General features: G+C 33.3%; 2 protein-coding genes across 14 annotated transcripts in view; one reads left to right on the top strand and one right to left on the bottom strand.

Moving 5' to 3' along the window:
* LOC138692206 (transmembrane and coiled-coil domains protein 2-like) overlaps window positions 1-20,885 on the top strand; it is a 47,142-nt gene extending 26,257 nt beyond the window's left edge. For 9 of the 11 annotated variants that reach the window (XM_069815297.1, XM_069815300.1, XM_069815296.1 and 6 more), the window contains 4 exons: window positions 3,286-3,602; window positions 6,541-6,762; window positions 9,732-9,913; window positions 18,512-20,885. In XM_069815297.1, the coding sequence (XP_069671398.1) occupies window positions 3,286-3,602; window positions 6,541-6,762; window positions 9,732-9,913; window positions 18,512-18,638 (848 nt within the window). In that variant the 3' untranslated portion in view covers window positions 18,639-20,885. Of the gene's footprint in view, window positions 1-3,285; window positions 3,603-6,540; window positions 6,763-9,731; window positions 9,914-10,356; window positions 10,509-18,511 lie in introns of all 11 variants that reach the window. The other 2 variants (XR_011330028.1, XM_069815301.1) reach the window with 2 other exon arrangements.
* The window catches only part of P5cr-2 (Pyrroline-5-carboxylate reductase-like 2), a 67,153-nt gene that overhangs the window by 1,209 nt on the left and 43,715 nt on the right, over window positions 1-22,229 (bottom strand). For 2 of the 3 annotated variants that reach the window (XM_069815309.1, XM_069815306.1), the window contains exon 7: window positions 14,303-14,649. The exons of the other annotated variant lie outside the window; for it this stretch is intronic. The gene's annotated coding sequence lies outside the window, so the exon portion shown is untranslated. Of the gene's footprint in view, window positions 1-14,302; window positions 14,650-22,229 lie in introns of those variants that run through there. 3 annotated transcript variants of the gene reach the window in all.

The following is a 22,229-nucleotide window of genomic DNA, read 5'->3' on the forward strand; positions in this document are numbered from 1 at the left end:
AGGATGTAACAAAAATAGTGGTCCAGAAATTTCTGGTTGCTGCGCTATAGGGGTTACAAGGAGGATCATTGTGCACTACAAAACTTGGGTATTAGTTGATTAATGTTTCAGTCTGTGTACATTCGTTTACAGGAACTGTTCAAAATATCCACCTCCTGCATGAATACAGGCCGCAGTTCGTCATTGCACTGACGTCCGGACCTGATCCCAAATTCCTGATATAGCAGGTATTGTCCGACAGTGTTGCTCAATTCACAGATGGAGAGTTCCCATATCGTTCACAGGAGTCGAATACACAAACGATTTCAAGTGCCCCCACAAGTAGAAGTGGGTTGAGGTCTGGTGAGCGTGGAGGCCAAGTAGTTGTTCTAACTTGCCCTATCCATCGGCCAGGGAATGTTGCATTAAGATGTCTACGTATATCCAGACTGAAATGTGTGCGAATTGAGCAACACTTATCAGTCAATACATGCTACGCCAGGGATTTGGGAGCAGGTCCAGATGTCAGTGCGACAATGAACTGTGGCCTGTATTTAGGCAGAAGGTGGACATTTTGAACAGTTCCTGTAAATAAATGTATACAGACTGAAACATTAATCATTTAATACCTAACTTCTGTAGTGCACAATGATCCTCCTTGTGATCCCTATAACGCTGCAACCAGGCATTTCTGGACCTAAGTTCATACAACCTTTTTTCTTCTCTACATATGAGGAATCCACATCTGAAGTTTTGTCCACTATTATCGTTACACTCTGTATATCCCTTTGTTTACAAAATTAATTTTACAGGAATTATTTCCTAAAATGTAAGCATAGTGTATTCAGTAGCGCATGCATGATTCTAAGTACTGGTCTTCATTAGTCCTAGTTCTTTGGGTAGTTTTACCAGATTTATAGCATATATATTTGTAGTAAGTAGTTGATAACTGTAGTACGAGGTTATTCAAAAGTAAGTTACATTTTGACATCGCCATATACCTTTTCAAGAATTAAGATATACACAAAACAAGAACACACTCAACTCGTAAAGATACGGGGTTTATTGGATTCAGTTTAAATGTTGAATATGTCTGCCAATTTGTTCCTCAACAAGCAACAGTCTTTCTTCTATGTTGTGAACAGCATTTACTAATAGATCTGGTGGAATATCTTCAATTTATTTCGAAATTGCATATTTTAGTTTATCGGTAGTCGTAGGATTAGTTAAAAAACTCAGTATTTTAAATAACTCCACAGCCAAAAATCTGCTGGATTGATATCAGGGAAACGCGCTGGCCAGGTGTTAGGAAAACATCTGCTTATAATGCAATCACCAAACGTGTTGCATAACAGTCGCTTAACTGGTGTATAAATATGGGGAGGTAAAGTCAAAACCATTTTAAAACACAGTCAATGATAGTGATTTAAAAAGTCAAGAAAAAGTAAATTTACTTTTGACACATTATAAACAAGACCTGGTACCATGTTAACCAAAACAAATGAGTGTGAAAAATGAACATATCCCATTGTTTGATACATACAAATGTTACCATTTTGTGTATACATTAACTTTTAAAAATGTTATATCTATTTTAAAATGTAACTTAATTTTGAATAACCCTGTATAACAAAACCATACTACATTGACTCGTGTATTAGATCCACTTTTTTATTGGTTTATTTTACGACTTTATCAACTGTTACGGTTATCTATAATCTGAATGAAATGAAGGTGATAATGCCAGTGAAATGAGTTCATAGTCCAGCTCTGAAAGTTACTTAGCATTTGCTCTTAATAGTAGTAACTCACATTTACGACAAACTGAAATCATTGTCGACCACCCACAGAATTGTTGCTCTAGGTGGTCAAGCACAACTCACATAGTGTGACATGCCGACCACTTGCCGCCAACACTGTATCCTTTGGAACGATAGATGCTTTCTGAAACTGCCGACTGCAAATAGCTAAGCTTGCAGTGTGGTTGTCTGTTGTCGATATGGACTTCAAGCGACCACAAAGAAAGAAGACTGTGTGGTCGGTTCCACCGACAACACAACCACACAAAAACTTCAAAATAATCGCAAAGTTGTGGTCTGCGTGAGTTCATTACATTATCTTAAAAAAAGCTCATCCATTCAAGGTACAATATGTGATTGATTCTCAGCCAATAAATTAGTATTAAGTTGTAACAAAACTAACATAATCCAGTTTAAATCCTGTCAAATTCAACCTTTCAAATTTCAAGAGCAATAATTAACAACAGGTCTCTAACAGAAACAATAACCACCAAATTTCTTGGCTTAAAAATCGATAATGTGTTAAATTGAAAAAATCATATTGAAGAAATTACTCCCAAACTAAATTCAGCATGTTTTGCTATTAGATCTATGCAAGAGGTAGTAAATATCAGTATCTTAAAAACAGTATACTTTGCGTACTTGCACTCAGTAATGAGTTTTGGAATAATATTCTTCGGAAATTCTACAGATAGTAACATTATATTCCTACTACAAAAAATACTGATTAGAGCAATAGTAGGTGCCAAATCTAGTGATTCGTGTAGGACCATTTAAAAAGAACTACAATTAATGCCCATGGCTTGTTAGTATATTTTTTCATTAATAAACTTCCTCGTATGTAATCGTGAAAACTTTGTAACTAATGCAACAGTTCATATCACAAATACTCGTCAAAAAGAATGACTTTCATTCTCCATCAGCAAGTCTATCGTGTTATCAAAAATGGGTGCATTATATGGCAGTAAAAATTTTTAACAGCCTCCCTATGGATATAAAAAATAAAACTCAAAACAAAAGATTATTTAGGGCCAAATTAAAGAAGTACCTAATTTCTCACATCTTCTATTCTGTAGGTGAATTTATGACATTCAACAATGCTGCACGAATATTTTTGTCTTGTATAAAGTATCGATACTAACCCCTTGTGTTGTACTAGTATATTGTAAGACACTTCTGTATATAGATATTTCAACTAGACTGTGACCATAATTAGTATTTTGTAATACTATTAACTTTTTTTTTTACATATTCCATATTCTGTGAAGCGCTGTATGAATCCCATGGAATGTAAATAAATACAATACAATAAAGTGATACAATATAAACATTGACAGTGATTATGCACAGAAAATTTTCATGTAGGTCTTAAACTGGCTTTTTTTTTCTGAAATTGTTGAAATATTTTTTATTTGTATATTGCTTTAATGTTACGCATTGTATAGTTTGAAAGATAACTATTTTTTAAAAAAGAAATCCTGTTATTAATTTGGTTGTAATTGTTCAGGAAATGGTGATAATGGATCAGTAGATGAAGAAAAAACTCATCACGGTAGTGCCACCCTGCCTGGTGGCTGTAGTCTCGGTTCCGCCCATGCTTCGTCCAGTGCTGGAGTGATAAAGTTTGCATCAGAAGAAGGTTCTGAGTGTAGTTCTGTGACAAGTGAAAGCATTCCAGCCGGTAATACAACTCACCAGTCCTCCCCTCACCACCCTGCTACTCTTCATTTAGCAGCTACTTACAATCTTGAACCAATATTTACTGAATTGCAAGAGAGACGTGAGGAAATTGACAGATTAAGAGAGGAGTTGGAAAGTGTAAAGGTAAGTAACAGTTCGAAACAATGAACAAGAATATAAATAACTATTGCAAGACCATTAAAAAAGAAAATTGGCTCCATCTTCTTCCCTCTACTTAAAATATGCAATGTTTCTAGCCAACTTTACTAGTGTGATGTTGCACATACTTTGAGAATCCGTTGTGAACATTATTTATTACTAGCTTAAATTACCTGGCGTTGCCCGGGTTTTAAATTTTGGTCTATTTCTAAATAAACTGTTTGTTAGACTTATCGGAGATCTCGGCAAGGGAACTATATAAAACCAAAACGAACCATATTTACTTATGTTTTCTCCTCCCTAGTGACGAATATTAAAGAAAGTGCCACTAATATCCAAAGAAACTGACTAATCGAAATAATTCCATCTCACCTATGAATAGAGTTTTAACAACATTAAGACCTTATGCTACAGGGATATTTAAGATATTTAACATTGTGAATGATGATAATATTTATCGTACTACGGCATTATGCATTATTAAGCCTTTCTGCCAACAATATATTTCATTTCCTTCAAGGCCAAACTACAATCTGTAACGGATGGATTCTATCAAATACATGGATTTCAGGGTGTTTTGCAGTAACGGAGACTATACTCATCAGAATTCACTCTCCTGGAGAAGGCAATGTAGAACACTACCACAACAGAAAATCATATTTTTCTATAAACGGCCAAGTCATTAGTGACCATAACTTATTAATAAGAGACGGGTTAACAGTAACAGTAAAATAGGCTCTATATTATTATTGCAATATTATAATATTGTAATATTATCACAAATATTACTATAACTTATAATAATTGCTTAAAATCGAATGGCTATAATAGCAATATGTGGGATAAAAACATTATCTTCTTTCGTTTTTCCAGTTAATATTGCCACTCATATTACGTTTCGCATGAATTTTTGACACAAATTCTTGTTAGTGCATAATTTTAGTGAGTCAATATTTCGCAATAGTAGGTCTACTATGGCTATTCAATATTAAGTAAATTATGTGGTAGCAATCCTTGTAGTTTGAAAGAATTCTAGAATTCAATTGGATAAAACAGTCTGCTCACTATCTACAAAACTGCATCGAGGAATTCATAATATGGTCCTGAACTGCGTAAAGATACTTATTGCATGAATTATCTAGTTTTAGCCTTCGTGATGTGTAACAACAATGTAATTTAATTTCGTGTTAAAATTTCCAAGGCCTCGTGAAAGTCTATGTTGAATACAACAGACAATAATAAAGAACAATTGACTGTAGAAGATTTTGCATTTTAATATAATATATGAATATTTGATCTGTTTATTTTTATTTTTTATATATTTAATTAATTTAACTTCCATTTGCACAATTTTAATGTAGCCTATGTTCTTCTTCTGGTTATGAAGGCTAAATGTGCAAACTTTGGCACATATCGGTCAAAGCGTGTAGATTTGTATAGAGAACATACACACCCACATACATACATACATACCCACATTCAATTTTATATATTAAGATTATAAAATACTTTCCCTAAAATAGGGGTTGCCCTGAAGGACAAAATATACCAAATATACAAGTACAGTAGAACTTGGTTATAACGACATCCAAGGGACCTTGAAAATTATGTTGTTATAAACGAGTGTCGTAGTAACCGAGATTCATATTATCAGTCTAGTGATGTGGAAAATGAAAAATAATAAACATAATTAGGCTTATTTTAGATTTATGTATTCACTTTTAAGCATACCATGAACAAAATAAAATACACGTACAATTATAAATACAGTATTCTGTATTAAAACAGTTTGTTCATTACTCACCAAACTTATTTACTGAGGAGTGAGTAATCGGTCATTTTACTCTGTTGTCTCCTACTTGCCCAATATACACTTTCTAGATTAAATTCTATGTTCATTATTTCAGTTGCAATTTCACTGCTCCCTCTCCTAGCTTCATACTCCCTCCTCTAGCTTCATAGAAATGTTCACAATTCTAATGGCTTCTAAAGTGTCACTCACTTCTTTGTTAAAATGCTTGCACTTAGCGAAATCTTCCTGTCGAAACTGACCCCATGCAGGTACCATTAATACCGCATGAATTCGGCCAGGTTAGAATGGGGTGGGGAATCTGCCTGCATTCCAGAGGTCTATGATAGAAGGGAACAGTAAAGGATTTGCCAGATTTCAGCAAAATACTTTGGTTCTTAGAAAATTGTATTCCACACTGAGGTTGAAAATGACGTTATATGTGAGGTAGACGCATATACGTTTATCGTATTAAGCAAGGTAGAAAAACATATGTCTTATGGGGAATTAGTTGGGACCACAGGATATTTGACGTTATAGGCGAGGTGTCGCACAAAACGAGGTCGCTATAACCAAGTTCTACTGTATTAGTAAATACATACAATTTTATAAAAATGTTTTCGTGAGAAATATAATTATTATTATTGTGTTATTAATTTACTTTATATTTGTGATTTCTCAGAAGATAGATTGAATATTTTAGAGCTATCAAAGAAACAATCTTGGCCAAAGAGGATTCAAGATTGAACTCTTTGCAGAAATTAATACATTTTTTTGTAATAGTGCCTCTAGCACCCACTAATAACTAATAACCCAGTAATTTCAATGGTTTATAACTTATATATATATATATATAATAAATAATAAGGAACAGTTGGACCATAAATTTGATTCTTCTCATTGTTAACATCTTCCGGTTGAGTTGTAATCAATTCGAAGCGGATAGTAGGATCTATTATATAGCCTGTTGTGTTGTTAAAGGCTAATATATCAATCCGCCAACAGCTTCCTGTTTCTGATAGACCTTGGACAAATTGATAGAACACCATAATTTTATTGTTATTTATTTGACAGTGCCAATGTCTTAGAATGTTTGTTTAATATTCTCGTTAATGCATTTTAATTTCTGTGTAGCAGGCTTTACAAAGGGAGGTGACTTTCATGAGTCAAGCTCTACAGGAAGAGCGGTTTCGTAGTGAACGTTTAGAAGAGCAGGTGAATGACTTAACAGAGCTGCATCAGAATGAAGTAGAGAATCTGAAGCAGACCATCACCGATATGGAAGAGAAAGTACAATACCAGAGTGAGGAGCGTCTGCGTGATATACATGAGATGCTGGAGTGCTGCCAGACGAAGGTATTGTCTACAGTCTATACAAACCTAGAAAGTATTGAGTTCTCTCTCGTAAGGGAGTGACGTTGTGAAGTTGTGCGGTGCCGCTGATTGCACCGTCTGTGTGCCATGTCCGAATTGAGCAGCTAATGCGAACTCATTTGTATCATACGGACTCTTTGACTAGACAAATATAATAATAATAATAATAATAATAATATAGGATCACTAATTCGAGCAGCATTTGCTCGGTGATGATCGCCATAGTGAAACCATAGCTTTACTGTTTTTGCAGCAGTAACTTAATCTGACTGCCAGCGATCATGAGTTACCTCATTATTTGTAGTACAGTATTTGATTTCTGATATTTAACACTACTTTTTACCCACATCACAAAACAGTCATGTTTTTTTTTATATATCCTCTTTCACTGGATATCAAAATTGTAATAGTACGCCAAGAATATAAATCTTTATTGCTTGATTCTTGTATGGTTTTCAATATGAATCACTGAAATTGTAGTAATACATTCAGTTCTGTTATGTTAAGTGGATTATGAATTATTAAGGGAGCACATACAGCTTACAGTAGTAAAATTTGGTAATATTAAAGTTTATTTCTATTGCTATAATTTTTACAATAATATAGATAGAAATTGGAATAAATCACGGCCGCGAATTTGATGAATTTTGAAGAAAATTGTAATATAACCTGAAATCTTCGTAAGTATATGTTAGGGTTATCATATTCTGAAATCTGAAAATGCTAACACATTCCTCTTACCAACGAACTTCTTGTATCAACTTCGTCATTTATATCACTTTTGCGGCTTCTGCAAATTTATCACTAGACCTAATTTTCTTTAACAATTCCTTGTTAATATACAAACAATCAAACATACGTTTGCATGTAAAATGTCTTAAATTAAATTTCACTAAAGCAAGTCCTTTTGTATGGTAAGTTGCATCCATGAAATTTAATAACTTAGTTAATAAGTCCACTGCTATTTACAATTAACAAAATGAAGGGTGTATTTGGATGAACAACATTTACACATTTAACAATCACAACGGCAATACGTTTCTCACCTGTGGAGTAACGGTTAGCGCATCTAGCCGCGAAACCAGGTGGCCCGGGTTCGATTCCCGGTCGGGGCAAGTTACCTGGTTGAGGTTTTTCCGGGATTTTCCCTCAATCCAATATGAGCAAATGCTGGGTAACTTTCGGTGCTGGACCCCGGACTCATTTCACCGGCATTATCACCTTCATCTCATTCAGATGCTAAATAACCTAAGATGTTGATTAAGCGTCGTAAAATAAACTACTAAAAAAATACGTTTCTCACAGCTTACAACAACATGAGACCAAACAAAACAAATATGAATAAATAATACTTAAATATGAGAAGATGTGGACAAATTAGAGGATTTCCAAAAATGTATGCGGACAGCTGTTTTTATTATCGAAAAGCAGCCATGTCCGCATAAATACTGACATGTGGTAACCCTAGTATATACAGTAGAACTTGGTTATAACGAAATCCAAGGGACTGTAAATTATATTGTTATAAACGAGTGTCGTAGTAACCGAGATTAGTATTATCAGTCTAGTGAGGTGGAAAATGAAAAATAACAAACTTAATTAGGCTTATATACAATAAAAGTGATTTAATACAGTTATATGAACACTTTTTAATGATTGAATAAAATTAATAAAATCGGTTAAAAACCATACATGTTTCGGAGGAATGCTCCTACATCTTCAGTGGTACTACCACTGGTACTACCACTGAAGATGGAGGAGCATTCCTCCGAAACATGTATGGTTTTTAATCGATTTTATTAATTTTATTCAGTCATTAAAAAGTGTTCATATAACTGTATTAAATCACTTTTATTGTATATAACTATCCTACTCATGAACACTGTTGCATCTGACCTAACTTATGTAATTTAATTAGGCTTATTTTAGATTTATGTATTCACTTTTAAGCCTACCATGAACATAATGAAGTGGACATACAATTATAAATACAGTATTCTGTATTAAAACAGTTTGTTCCGTACTCACTAAATTTCTTTACTTAGGAGTCAAGTAATCAGTCATTTTACTCTTGCCGAATACACACTTTCTAAATTACGTTCTACGAGTATGTTCATAATTTCAGTTACAATTTCACTGCTCCCTCCTCTAGCTTCGATCCATTCTGTTCAAATGCAGCAACAATTTTATCCTTGCTCTTCCAAATCGTTTGAATTGTGAAATTAACTAGGCCAAACTCACGACACATGTAAGCTTTTCTAATTCCATTCTCAATTTGATGAGTCACTTTAACTTTTTCTTCCAATGTTAAAACTCTTCTTTTAGTGGCCATACTGCGTTAAAATGCGTCCATTTAGTGAAAACTTCCTATCGAAATTGATCGCAAGCAGCCACTGTTAATACCACATGAATTCGGGTGGGTTACAATGGGGTGGGGAATCTGCCTGCATTTCAGGGGTCTATGGCAGAAGGAGAGAGTAAAGAATATGCCAGGTTACAAGATTTTAACAAAATATATCTTAAAATACTTTGGTTCTTAGAAAATCGTATTCCAAACCGAGGTTGAAAATGATGTTATATGCAAGGTAGACGCATATACGTTTGTTGTATTAAGCAAGGTAGAAAAACATATGTCTTACGGGGAATTAGTTGGGACCACAGGATATTTGATGCTATAGGCGAGGTGTCGCACAAAGCGAGGTCGCTATAACCAACTTCTACTGTATTAGTTTTTGAGTTATAAGCGAAAGGAAAATGAACAATAAACTCCCCACTGTCAGGTTCAACCGAGATTGCAGTGTCTTGTCTTTTAAATCGGAACTCTAAAACTATAGGAGATAATGAAGAAAAATTTTCCGTAAATATTCTAGAAAATATGTTGATAAAAAAAATTTTGATAATCGATACCCCTTAATTTTATATAAACTAATGAGTTGTGTATAATGTAACAGATTTCAAAGATGGAGCATCAACAGCAGCAACACCAGCAGTATGTAACTTTGGAAGGAATTGACAACTCGAATGCACGAGCCCTCGTTGTTAAACTGATCAATGTGGTACTCACTGTTCTTCAAGTGGTCTTGTTGCTGGTTGCCACGGCAGCTGGGATTGTGATGCCTTTCTTGAGAACACGGTAAGTTCAAAGGACTGTACAATGAGCACTCACTTTTTAAATGGAGTATGCACTTTTTGTCAAGTATAGGCATGCACTTAAATTTTATTTACTTCTTTCATGTCAATACTTGAAAACGAAAATCACTATGAAAAGTTAGAATTTTATATCAGACATTGTAAAACCTCAATTGAACTTTTCATAGTATAATTTTGTTACAGTTTCTTAATGAATGGCTTATTTTGTTGGTCATTAATGATACAAATACATAAAACAATATGGAAAGCTCTGATCTATAACTTAATATTTCTTGTTGTTACTACTGTGATTTTATCATCATCAATAATAGTTTTTACTCACACTCGTAGAAACATAATACTTTTGAATGGCAAGGATTATGATTTACTAAATTCTTAAGTTATGCTCATTAATGTAATAATGAAACTATTACTGGCAATTTACAGCAGAAAATGAAGAAAGAAACACTGTTAAAGTGGTCTGAGAATTTGGTTTGATGTTGAATATACTGCTTGAAATTTACCAACCATCTCTCCCAGTGTGACCTCTTCAGTTAAGCATTACAAAGTGCTGCAGTGCAAGTCTTTGTGTAATAAAAGTATGTACAGACTGCAATTAATTGTGAGGATTTTGGAATGTCACTTAATCTCTTTAAATCCAAGGCACATCTTTGTAATGGAAACTAAAATCTTAAGCATATGGAGTCCTAACTATTGTCAGAACATAAGAAAATTTATAATTCTATTATTATGAGACCTGCACAATTACAGAAAATGCATGTTTTCACTTTAGCATGGACTTCAATAGTGACTTTACCATTTACCCTATTTGACGATCTTCAGTTTAATACCTGTCATATTTTCAAAATCAGAATTTAATAATCTTGAAACAGTGGCGGTTCCTCGGGGGAGGGAAGGGAGGAACGTCCTCCTCACATTTTCTTCTTTTGAAAGTAAATCTATACTAATAATAAATCTGTAGCCAAAATTTTTCTGGTAATTTTCGATTTTCTAAAAATAATTGGTGTTAACATGTATAATTAACCACCCTGAAACCGAAAATCGCTTTTTTTATATTTTTGTTTGTATGTCTGTCTGTCTATCTGTCTGTCTGTATGTTTGTTACCTTTTCACACGATAATGGATGAACGGATTTTGATGAAAATTGGAATATAAATTAAGTTTGTTATAACTTAGATTTTAGGCTATATGGCATTCAAAATACATTATTTAAAAGGGGGGTTATAAGGGGTCCTGAATTAAATAAATCGAAATATCTTTATTATTATTGATTTTTGTGAAAAATGTTACATAACAAAAGTTTCTTTAAAACTTATTTCTCATAAGTTTTATTCTTTGAAAAATTTTGATAGGACTGATATTTAATGAGATAAATGAGTTTTAAAATTAAAATAACTGCCATCCAAGGCGGTGTATTGAAATAAAAAACAAGTGACTTCGTCTATAAGGGGCCTTGGACACACAATCGAAAGCTATGAAAGATAGCCTACAGAGAATGTTTCTGTGTTTGTATGAAGTAATATCGGAAGCTAAATTAACCGATTTGTATAATTAATTATTATTTCATCATTGGAAAGTGTAGTTACTCTGGATGGACATAATGCTATAATGTTATTACAGTAACTTGTGAGTGAATTGAGGACAGGTAAGATTAAAATAGCTTCTTATGCACAGAAAACTTGATAGGTTATTCTGTATATTCATCTCCTGTATTTCTTAAAATAATGTTTTTATCTCAGAGAATTAACGAACAACGAGAGTGTATTGATTTCGTATGCAGTAATAGTACGTTAGCTTAACAATCCATTATTTTATAATTCAAATTTTAACTATGCTCAATTGAATCGTGTTAAAATACATAAAATATATATGCAATAAATGCAATGCAAAAAATTGGGTAATGAGCCAAGCAGATTATGTTGCGCTGTTGTAAAAGCTGTTCCTCCTGAGATTCAAGAGCTCCCACAACAAATTAAAAACTTTCTAATTCGAGTACATCCGTTATCAACACACTTTTTACATAATATAATATAATATAATATAATATAATATAATATAATATAATATAATATAATATAATATAAACATAATAATAAATCTGTAGCCAAAATTTTTCTGTTAATTTTTGCTTTTCCAAAAATAATTGGTAATAACAATTAAGAAACATGTTAAAGGAATTGTCATTGCGCCAAATGAGTGGTCTCTGGATCAAAATGATCGCATTTTAATATTTTAAATACAATTTAAATTAAGTAACATATTAAACGATTTATCCTTCTATCAAACGCGAATGTTCCCTGGATCAAACGTCCTATTTTAATTATGTAATTACTTTATATTTATTTCTAACGGGTGCAGCGGAGCGCACGGGTACGGCTAGTACTAAATAAAATATGTGCCTTGAAATTCGAGGAAGATTCGATAATTTTTGAGTTCACAGCTATAAGAAAAACTCGGTTGATCGAGTTTTAAACGACGCGCGCTCATGTGCTGTAGAAAACTATGAGAAAGATGCAAGATTGTCTGTGTAGAGGAAAGGCACTCCATTCCTCCTCTACTGCAGTTAACACACATAGACAACAGCGCACTAGCGGCCAGAGAAAGAAGCAGAGTTTTAAAGCAAGTAAATGAATGGAGAGGGAGGAGATCCTCCTCTGAATCAGTTATGGGCGGGAAATAGGAACCGACTGGTCGTGCAGCAAGCTCGCTACCCCTGCCATCTAACGATGTTGCATTCAACTGGACTATAACACATCTAGGAGGAGACACAACAAAAACAGTTGTAACAAAATGCTATGAAAGACACCATGTAAACCTTTTTTTAAAATTATAAATAGAAAATATTATTCATTGCACTTTATATAGGCTACTATTCATGGTTTGAAACTTTCATGGATATTTGAAAGTTAGTCTGGTTTATTTAAAACAAAGAGGAAGTAGTTTTACATAGTTGGCCCCTGAAATTCACTTCTATTCATTGTTTACTAGACAGGGCAACAGCCAAGTTGTCAGTTTTGTACAAATATATTTGAAACTGAAAGTAGGTACTCCAAACTACATCATTTTTAACATAAAAAATTAATCGGCCACCGACAGCTTTGAACAATAATGATAGTATGACTTTACAAGAACTGACATTCTTCAAAAGTATGTGATACTGAACTTGTAAAATGTACATGTGGCAACACAGACCACGTGGGTGGTGCAGTGTTCTCGCTTTCCTCAGATTATTTCCCATACCCATTTCCATTTCCGTAAAACAGTTCCGGTTACGAGTTAGTAGCTAGTCTCTTCCAACACGTGTGATGCTGTAATGTGCTGGAAAAATGCTACGAGGTTGTGAATTTCCTTGTAATTGTTAATTTGTGCAATTATTCAACAATGAATGGAAGTGAAATCATAATATATTTTGGACAATTTAGGAAACTCAGTTTACAAGAATAGATTATTGCTATACAGAAGGGAAGGCCAACCCCAACACTACCTGGTCTTACATGTATGCACGTAGGCTAATTTGTAGCATGTTTCATTCAAGAAGGTGTCATTTAGCGCTGTTAATTTCTTTCCTCCTTTTAATAAATATGCAGGAGCCGCCACTGTCTTGAATACTAGAGAAATTGGATGATTCCCTTTTCAGCCCAAGTAAAATTAACCCCATACGATTTTACAAACCTGTACCTGTGTTGCAGTTGTATTGACTATGAGTTAAATGGAAATTGTCTGTTATTATATGTTTGAATTAAATTTCTGGAAGGAGTACTGTGGCTATTCTGTATATTGTAAAATTACAATTTTGTCACTGTCTCATTGAGAAAGTTAAGACACTTTTCTGGAAATAGAGAAACGTGGCTTGCATTATTAATTACCAGTATGTTTTAACGCATAGTGTATCTAGTTGCGAAGTATGCAGATTACATTTTCACTTAATTTCTTCTATAAGAACGTGAAATGAGCCAGAATAAAATTAAACGAGGTTTTAATTTAATTTGAACAAATTTTATTTACTAGTACTTGGATCAATATTTATAAAATTGTTCTTTACGTACTGCACTAAAATAGACAGTGCGAGTTTACTGTTCAAGCAGTATGCTATTCTCAAAGATTACTAAAATTGCAAAGAAATATTAGCTATTCATAATCATGCACAAGTCTTAATTCGCCTCCATTTATTGCATGTATTAAGAATGCATGTGATAGAGTTTCTATATTGCATATGTATTATTTGACCATTGTTTTAATATATAGTATATTATTTTGTAAATAGTTAAAACAACTATAATATTTGTAGAGACTCCTTTTTAAAAAGTGTATTTCTCTCATGCAGTTCACTTTATATTCAGAAATCAAACATCGTATTAATAAGAAAACGGAATAAAAGTGTACTGAATTTTATTTATATACCCCAAGAGTGATCTGGAAGCCCAACTTGAACTCCAAAATTCAGTTATTTTTCCTTGTACTCTCCACTGGTACTCATCTTCTGACAAACTCATTTACTAAGAGCATAATCGACAGAGAAAGTAATATAATTTTACACACAATCAAGACGTGTGCACATACACCCACTGATCAAGATATGTGCAAGCGATGTTGTAGAACAGTACTGGTTCTTCATATCTGGTTGGGTTTGTTTCCAATGCCTCGAGACATGATCACCAAGGACCTTCTTGGACTTCTGCTATCTGGCAATATTGAATTCCACTTCTGAGGTGAACACACCTGTAATCCGAAATGTATTACTTCTCATAAGATGTCAGGTGGTGATGATGGCTAGCAGAGGTGAATTTAGACTAAATGTGGACGAAAAACAATTTATAAATTGTGCACTGAGCCCTTGCATTAAGAAATACTGGTTTTCTAATATGTAGTAAATGTACGACCTGGGACACTGGACTTTACACTGCTCCATCGATATAGCAGAAAGCCTATGTTTACCTATTTAGATATAAAATGCGGAGCAAGTCCCCTACAATCGACAATCATCATGTTTAGGTAGAGCCAAGACTAGACTATGTAGTCTGGTCTTAGTAAAACATGAAAGTTGAGGAATATTATGGATAGGAAAACCTCGATCATACGAGAATTGTTGTTTAAGAGTTGTTAATTCTTTATAAAAAGTGAATCTCTACAACGTAAATACAAATTAATTTTATTTCCTAGATTATATCTATATATGAAATACAATAATAAATAAATAAATATATGAATGAATAACTAAATGAATGAATAGATAAATATTACCTTAAACCAGGGTTGGGCAGAATTATGCACTTTATGCTTGCACGGTGTACTACGAGAGAAGTGTGCTTCTAGAGTATGAAAACCGGTTTATTCAAGTTGCGGTACGTACTGTATGTTTCAAATGAAAATGTTATTCTTTCTACCAAACTAAATAAGAACGCAAAGTAATGAAACACTTCCTTAAACACAAAACAAAACATATCTGTTGCACATTAATTCATATTACTCAATTTCTCAAGATTTGGAGAAACTGTATTAGCACAAGCTATGCGAAGAACTGTCATTAAAAGCCCATCATTTCTTGTTTGAGATTTGTTTATTTTCGTAATAGAAAATAACTGTTCACATCTATAAATGGAACCAAATAAACAAAACTTTCTCACACAGCTTATGCAGATTGGGAAAGCGTCCTCTTAGGAATCTGTTATAAAACTGCATAAGACTCGATCTTGAATCATATTTCGCTCACATCTCTCGACCACATCGCAGGTCAATCAATTCGCACTATAATGAAGGGGGGACGTTATCAATAATCAATTGGAATCAGAACATGTAGCAAAAATACGCAAATCCATTTCCAGGCAATCTAATTCGTGGAACCTTGATGTAAATTCCTCTAATAGATCGGATAGAATACATGCGTACATTTCGAAATTTTCATTGTTCAAAATTCTATGCGCTTAGATGAGAATGGGAAATGATATATTTCGTCCTTTTGCATTTGACGTATCCATAACAGCAATTTCTCCTTAAAAGCTGCAATTCTATCAGTAAATTGTGTATTCAGAATTTCTTTTCCCTGAAGTCCTAAATTTAACTCATTTAAAAGCTGTGTAAGATCTGTTATAGCTGTGGCACACTGCAGTGCGCTGCACAGCGCTCGCACTTCGAATACCCCTCCGTGCGCACGGAGGACAAATGCACTCAAATGCCCATCGCTGCCTTAAACTCTCCAGTAATATCCTTAATATTTGTGCCATCTTGTAGGCATTGAATAATATTGACGTTGTCAAAAATACTGAGGCATGAATGTTTTGTGACATGATGCCTTAGCAGTTTGTGGGGGCTTGGATTCTCGTGACAACAGAGCATATTGTACTGTTTTCTGCTTTCTTTAGACTTAAACGCATTCTATTAAATTGGCAGAGCAGTGTACTTCTTTTTTGAAGGAAGCTATACTAGAAATTTTTATCACCCTAAAATGTGTTATTCTTGATCATTTTGAATCTTCAGTCCTTGAATGTAGTGGCATGGTAACTACTCGATTACTAAGGACATATTCTTAGAAGTTGAACCTTAGACCTTTAACAGCCGAAAATTAGAAATGCTGATTATGCATATACATGTCATTTATGATATGTTAAAACAGATATCTCCAGACAATGGTTTCCAGATCACTATTGTTTCATGCTGCATGGTTTCTTTCTGGCTATGTCGAAATGGAGATTTGAATCAGAATTTGTAATGCATAATTAATTAAATAATATAATGGGGACAGCTTATTAAAAAAAGTCTATAATTTTGTTAACTGTACATAGTAGGAGAGAAGCTTGAATACTCCAGACAATCTCTATGCATGAGAAGAGAAAGGTTTAGGTATACGAGTATATGTATTGTCACTTTCGAAATGAGTGGTCTACATAAGTAACAGGTTTCGGAATTATTTTATGGCCACTATAATCAGACACAACAGGCCACTCCCCATATTTTCCTTTCTTGTATATATTGTTATTGCTAGATCTTCATGTAATGTGGAGTGTAAACATCTTATTCACTACTTATGAGGCAACTAGGCCAGAAGATAATGAGGTAGGGTGGCCAGTTCCTTTTCCTCTCCATTGCATACATTGCCGATTAGCTACAGAAATGGCTGTATGAATATTATAATCATTTCTAATTCTTTCTATTTACGAAAATCTGTGTTTAAAAGTGACAAAATGTTAAACTATAATGAACATAGTGAAAGATTTTAGAGCATACATGGGCATCGTGCCTCACTGACCTTCACAGAGCTTATCGCTCTGAGTGACATCATCTTCACAGTCCCTGTTCCTCCCTCACATAGCTCCTAGGCGTGGGCAGTTCTATATCAGTTTCGTAAGCAATATCAGTGGTGGCATAATGGCATTATCAAAGCAGTGTGTACGTGTTAGAAAACGATTATTTCATGAGAAATGGGAGGAAGAGTTTTTTTGCTGTTTAGAAGGGAAGAACATACGATATATGTTATGTTCGAAATTCCTATTACGCATTAATAAATGTAATTAATATACAACGACATTACTCCTTATGTCATAAAGAAATGGTGAATTAGAAGGTAAGACAAATTAAATGTTATTTTTTCGTACTATTCTGAAGAAAATTTATGATCTTAACTACCTTAAACACGCTGCATTAAAAGGTACGAGGAATTAAATGTTGTTTTTACGTATTATTTCCAAAAGAAATTTATAAAAAAAATATATCAAATGTGCGTAGAAAACAAAATAAGGTTTTTCTGAAATTATTTTAGGTCGAGAACGTGCAAATCTATTAAGTAATCTTGAGAAACACCAGAATATTCAAGAAAATGAATGTAGACAACGTGATGGAATATTATTGGCTAGTTTCGCAATTTCTCACCTGTGATTAAATCAATTCAATGATGGAGAAATAGTAAAGAGGTTTATGATTAAAGCTGCCGAATTAATTTGTCAAATTGAATAAAAGTTTTAGAGTCTCTCACGTTAACCAAGCGCTTTCCTAATAATTCGCCACTGACCGCCTTAGCGATTATGATAAGGTGACGCAGGTCACAGCAGTTTATATTTCCCATCCTACTCTGCAGTCTCCTCTCCTAGTAAACAAACTATTTCAAATCGAGTGCCTCACGTAACTGAAAATTGTGCCCATGTATGTTTTAGAGTATTGCTAAAGGAAATTAAATTTATATTATGTTTTGGGCTTCAAAAATGACATTTCAAATAAATACAGCATATTACAGAATTATATTTAAAAGATTAAGAGGCATTATTTATAATTTGAGGTTTAAATTTCAATTTGGTTTCCTCCTTGTTTACTTCTAGTCTGCTGATGTTTGAAATGGACTGCAATTTGTTAAATTGCCTACAGATATGAGACGGGAAAATATTGACTAAAATCGGATTTTAATTTTGACCACAGCTAATTTAACAACACTCTGAGAAAATAAAAGTAGCACTGAATGTTTTCAAAGATTTTGAAGTTTTATTAAATTTAAAAAAAAAATATGCCTTGGGTTTCAGAAATGACATTTAAAATACTGTATTTTATAGAATAAATAATCATAAAGTTTAACACTAAATTTGGTATCCTGTTTCAGCTTACGAGTCCTGACGACAACTCTGTTAGTTGCCGGCATTGTGTTTGTCTTGAAGCAGTGGCCTGAAGTGAGGGATGTTGGAAATCATTTGATGCGTCACTTGAAACAAGCTTTATCAGTTAAGTAGTTGCTGCTGCTCTCCATGTCCTAGCACTACTACTGCAAACACGTGCACTTCTGCACAGTGAGAAAGGCACTTACGATATTCACATTTGTGTTTACTGGCCATTCGACTTCTGGGAGTGCATACTAAGAGGCAAGTGACATTTCGAAGTGATAATGATTACCAACAAATATGGCACAAGAAATTAAGCATTGCTCCCTGGTCAGTGTTTTATGTGTAACAACTAGGGATGTGCAAACAGTGAAGCTTTCAAATATTACAACAAAGTGTAACACAGTGCCATTAATAGACGGTACATTCACGGAAATGGCTGAATTAATTATTTTGGGCATTACATCACTTTCAAATGTAATTATGAATTAGATACTGATTTCAGAACACACAGACTTTAAATAATATTATTTCTTGTAATCTTATCGTCATATTTTATGACTTGGATGAGTTGATGCAATTGTAAATCTGCAAATTATAAAAATAATTTCAAGAAACAGTAATGAAAATTCCATGCTAGCATGTATACTTTTAAATTAAATTTAAGAGTAATTAATTGCCATTTACTTAATATACATGTTTGATAAATGTATTAATATATACACATAAAATGCAACTTTTCATAAATACAAAAAGAAATTTGTTCCTGTCAGTTCCTGGCTCGTGCTTTCATGTCCATTATATACTTAACTTTGTAAGTTGTCATGGAACTAGGTAGGAATAAGTAATTTCAAATGCGTTTTATGGTAATAATGAGTTCCTGGTCGATAATGCAGATGAATATTCATTTGTATTTATGCACACCAAAAAAAAGTTTTGCTTACTGCTTGTTCATACTGACACAACTGACTTGGGATATTTGCTAGGCTATTAGGTTATAATTATTACAAAATAGACTACTTTATCAGGAAATTCATGAAGGATTTATTCACTTCTCAAACGAAAATTACAAAACCAGTACAAGAAAAACTTTGGCCTGTTAACAAAGACTGTTTGTTGTCATGCAAATTTTTTTTTATGTGTTATTTACATAATGTAGAAAGAATGGATAATGAAGGACTTCCAAGAATTATTTCATTATCACCCAATTAAAAGGAGAGAATTTGGAAAGCCCAAAAGACATTAGAAAGATAATATTTTCTAATGGCGATAGGCTGGACTGTAGGAAGTCTAAACCTTAAATATGATGAAGATTTATAGAATTTCAGTATTTAATTGTGTTGTAATACGTCATGACAGAGTTCAGATAATTTTTTTTTTTTTTCAGATAAAATTTGTACCAGTACTTTACTTTTAAAATTAATATTATGAAAATTGTGTTTTATAGGCCTAAATAAATGTTCAAAATCTATGTTTTCATAATCGTAAACAAAAGCACTGAATTTTAATCTTTAAACTAGCAGTATGATTTGCACAAGAGTCAGCAAACTAGTATTTCATGCTGTTTATTTGAAACCTTAAAAAATGCTTGTCAAATGTTGTACATATTAAAGGTTTTTATTAACTTGTTAAAAAATTCTTTATATCAATCTGAAATACACGAAGAAGTTTAAAATGTGTTGTTCATAATTTGTAAATAAAACAGTGACAGCTCTCAGTTAAAGGCTGAGGTAGTCATCATTACAAACATTTAAAAATATAATTTTGATAATGGAATTTAGAATTTAAATTAGTAGAAAATGTTTCGAAATTTTACTCTGTCCGTTCAGTAATGTCAAATATTTGGAATACGAGTAAGTGTTATCGGTAGATATTTTTCAAGTATGAAGTAGATCATAGGTTCCAGCCATTAAACTGTAACATTCCCTGCAGAACAGAGCTGGGAGGCTTGGTTTGGACTGGGATCTAGCATTTCTTTTTTTCACGATAGCTCACATTTCTACATCTAAACACGTCTTACCAATCCCTTAAATGTTCACATTTAGCAGCTTACATTAAAAAAAAAAAATTCAAAGTGAAAAATAGTAGCCAACCCTCCCTAGTCTTGAAGCTCTATATCTGTCTCTCTCATTCATTCTATGATGAATCATTAATTGATCACTAGAAACGCTATAACAAAATTAAGGGGTATTTACATGTTAACACAAATGTTAACCCATAAGATACGTTTATAAAAATTTCCACAAGAGCAGCAACCTATGATACCATAAGATGTGGCAACTATAGCATCTAGCAAGACTTTTCTCGTGAAAATAAAAACTTTAGTGGTATCAAAAACTCCTCCTAAAAGTTGAGACAATAACTTTTATTTAATTAATGCAGGGGCGTATTTTGCGGGCTACCGGGGGTAGCCCAAGGAAATTACAAATGAAAAAGTTTATAATATAACATAATGTAATAATTTTGTATTATTAGTTTTACCATAGTAATTAAAATTAAAGTAATTGTTAGATATATTTTGTGTAATAATAGGGTCAGCGGTAGCCCAAACCCTTTAACCAGTATACGCCACTGAATTAATGAAAAAAAAAAAAAAAAGGTACATATTAATCTAAATTACATTGAGATTGTTGTGTCACAATATGAAGACATAATCTATCAATATCACTTTTTAGCCTGTCAACAATCGCAGTCGTAATAATGAAATCTAAAATCTGAAATTATATAATTGTAGCAGTTGCTTTCTAAAGGTAGTCTACATGAAACTTGATTTTTCTTCTTCTTCCTTTCATATATTATGCCTAATATCTTGTTGTACCATTTTAGTAAATGAACCAAAGATATTTTTTCTCGTGGGTGATAACTTAGTATTTGGCAAGGTGCTGTTTATTTCATTAACCTGAATTATTGAGGTTATGTTGATCATCACATTTAATGTAGCTTTATTTTTCTTCAGTAGTTCATTTATAACAGTTCTACTGAATCTCCATACAATTTCCAAGTCGTGTGTGCAGAATAACCAAGAACCAATGAATGGTAAATCTTCTGTTAATATTTATAGAAATCTCATCCATTTACTCCAAGTCGTTCTGAACTCAAGTCATCATATGAACAATCTATGAGACCACGAACATTCATTGATAAAAAGGTTTCATGGATTTAGAGACGAATTAAAAAACGACACCAACAGAACAGTCTTAACAAGATTTGAAAATCTGATACTGTTTGTACATCACTAGCATTTCGACATCAGACCCTGCAGAATGCAGTGCTTCATGTGTAGCATAGAGCAGGTTGTTGTAGATTATACTAGAGCTCACTGGCCTCAGCCATGCTGCGAAACAGGGTAAAGACGTGATGGATCTCATATGAAATGAATCTAAATACAGCCAATTCACAATTCAGTGTGTGATAGTATATCTGTGTGTGAATTGTTACAAATTTACATGTTATAATGTTAACAAGGGAGCCATGACAAGATAATAGAAAGACTGATTTCTTCCCCTTTGAGTAACCATGTGCTGCATGCTGGTACCGCATCTCAATATGACGACGGTGCTTGAATAAATGAACTGTGATGATGTGAACAAAATGCGTCTTGTTGCTGGAATTATGTGATTACTGTTAATACAAATTGTAATCTGTATATTTGGCTTCAGTGAAAGTGACTCGTGCATATGTGAGGAGATTATTTATTGTGATGGCCTCGCTTTGGGATGTAAC

The sequence above is a fragment of the Periplaneta americana genome, chromosome 16 (assembly GCF_040183065.1).
Source record: "Periplaneta americana isolate PAMFEO1 chromosome 16, P.americana_PAMFEO1_priV1, whole genome shotgun sequence".
NCBI classification, from domain to species: domain Eukaryota; kingdom Metazoa; phylum Arthropoda; class Insecta; order Blattodea; family Blattidae; genus Periplaneta; species Periplaneta americana.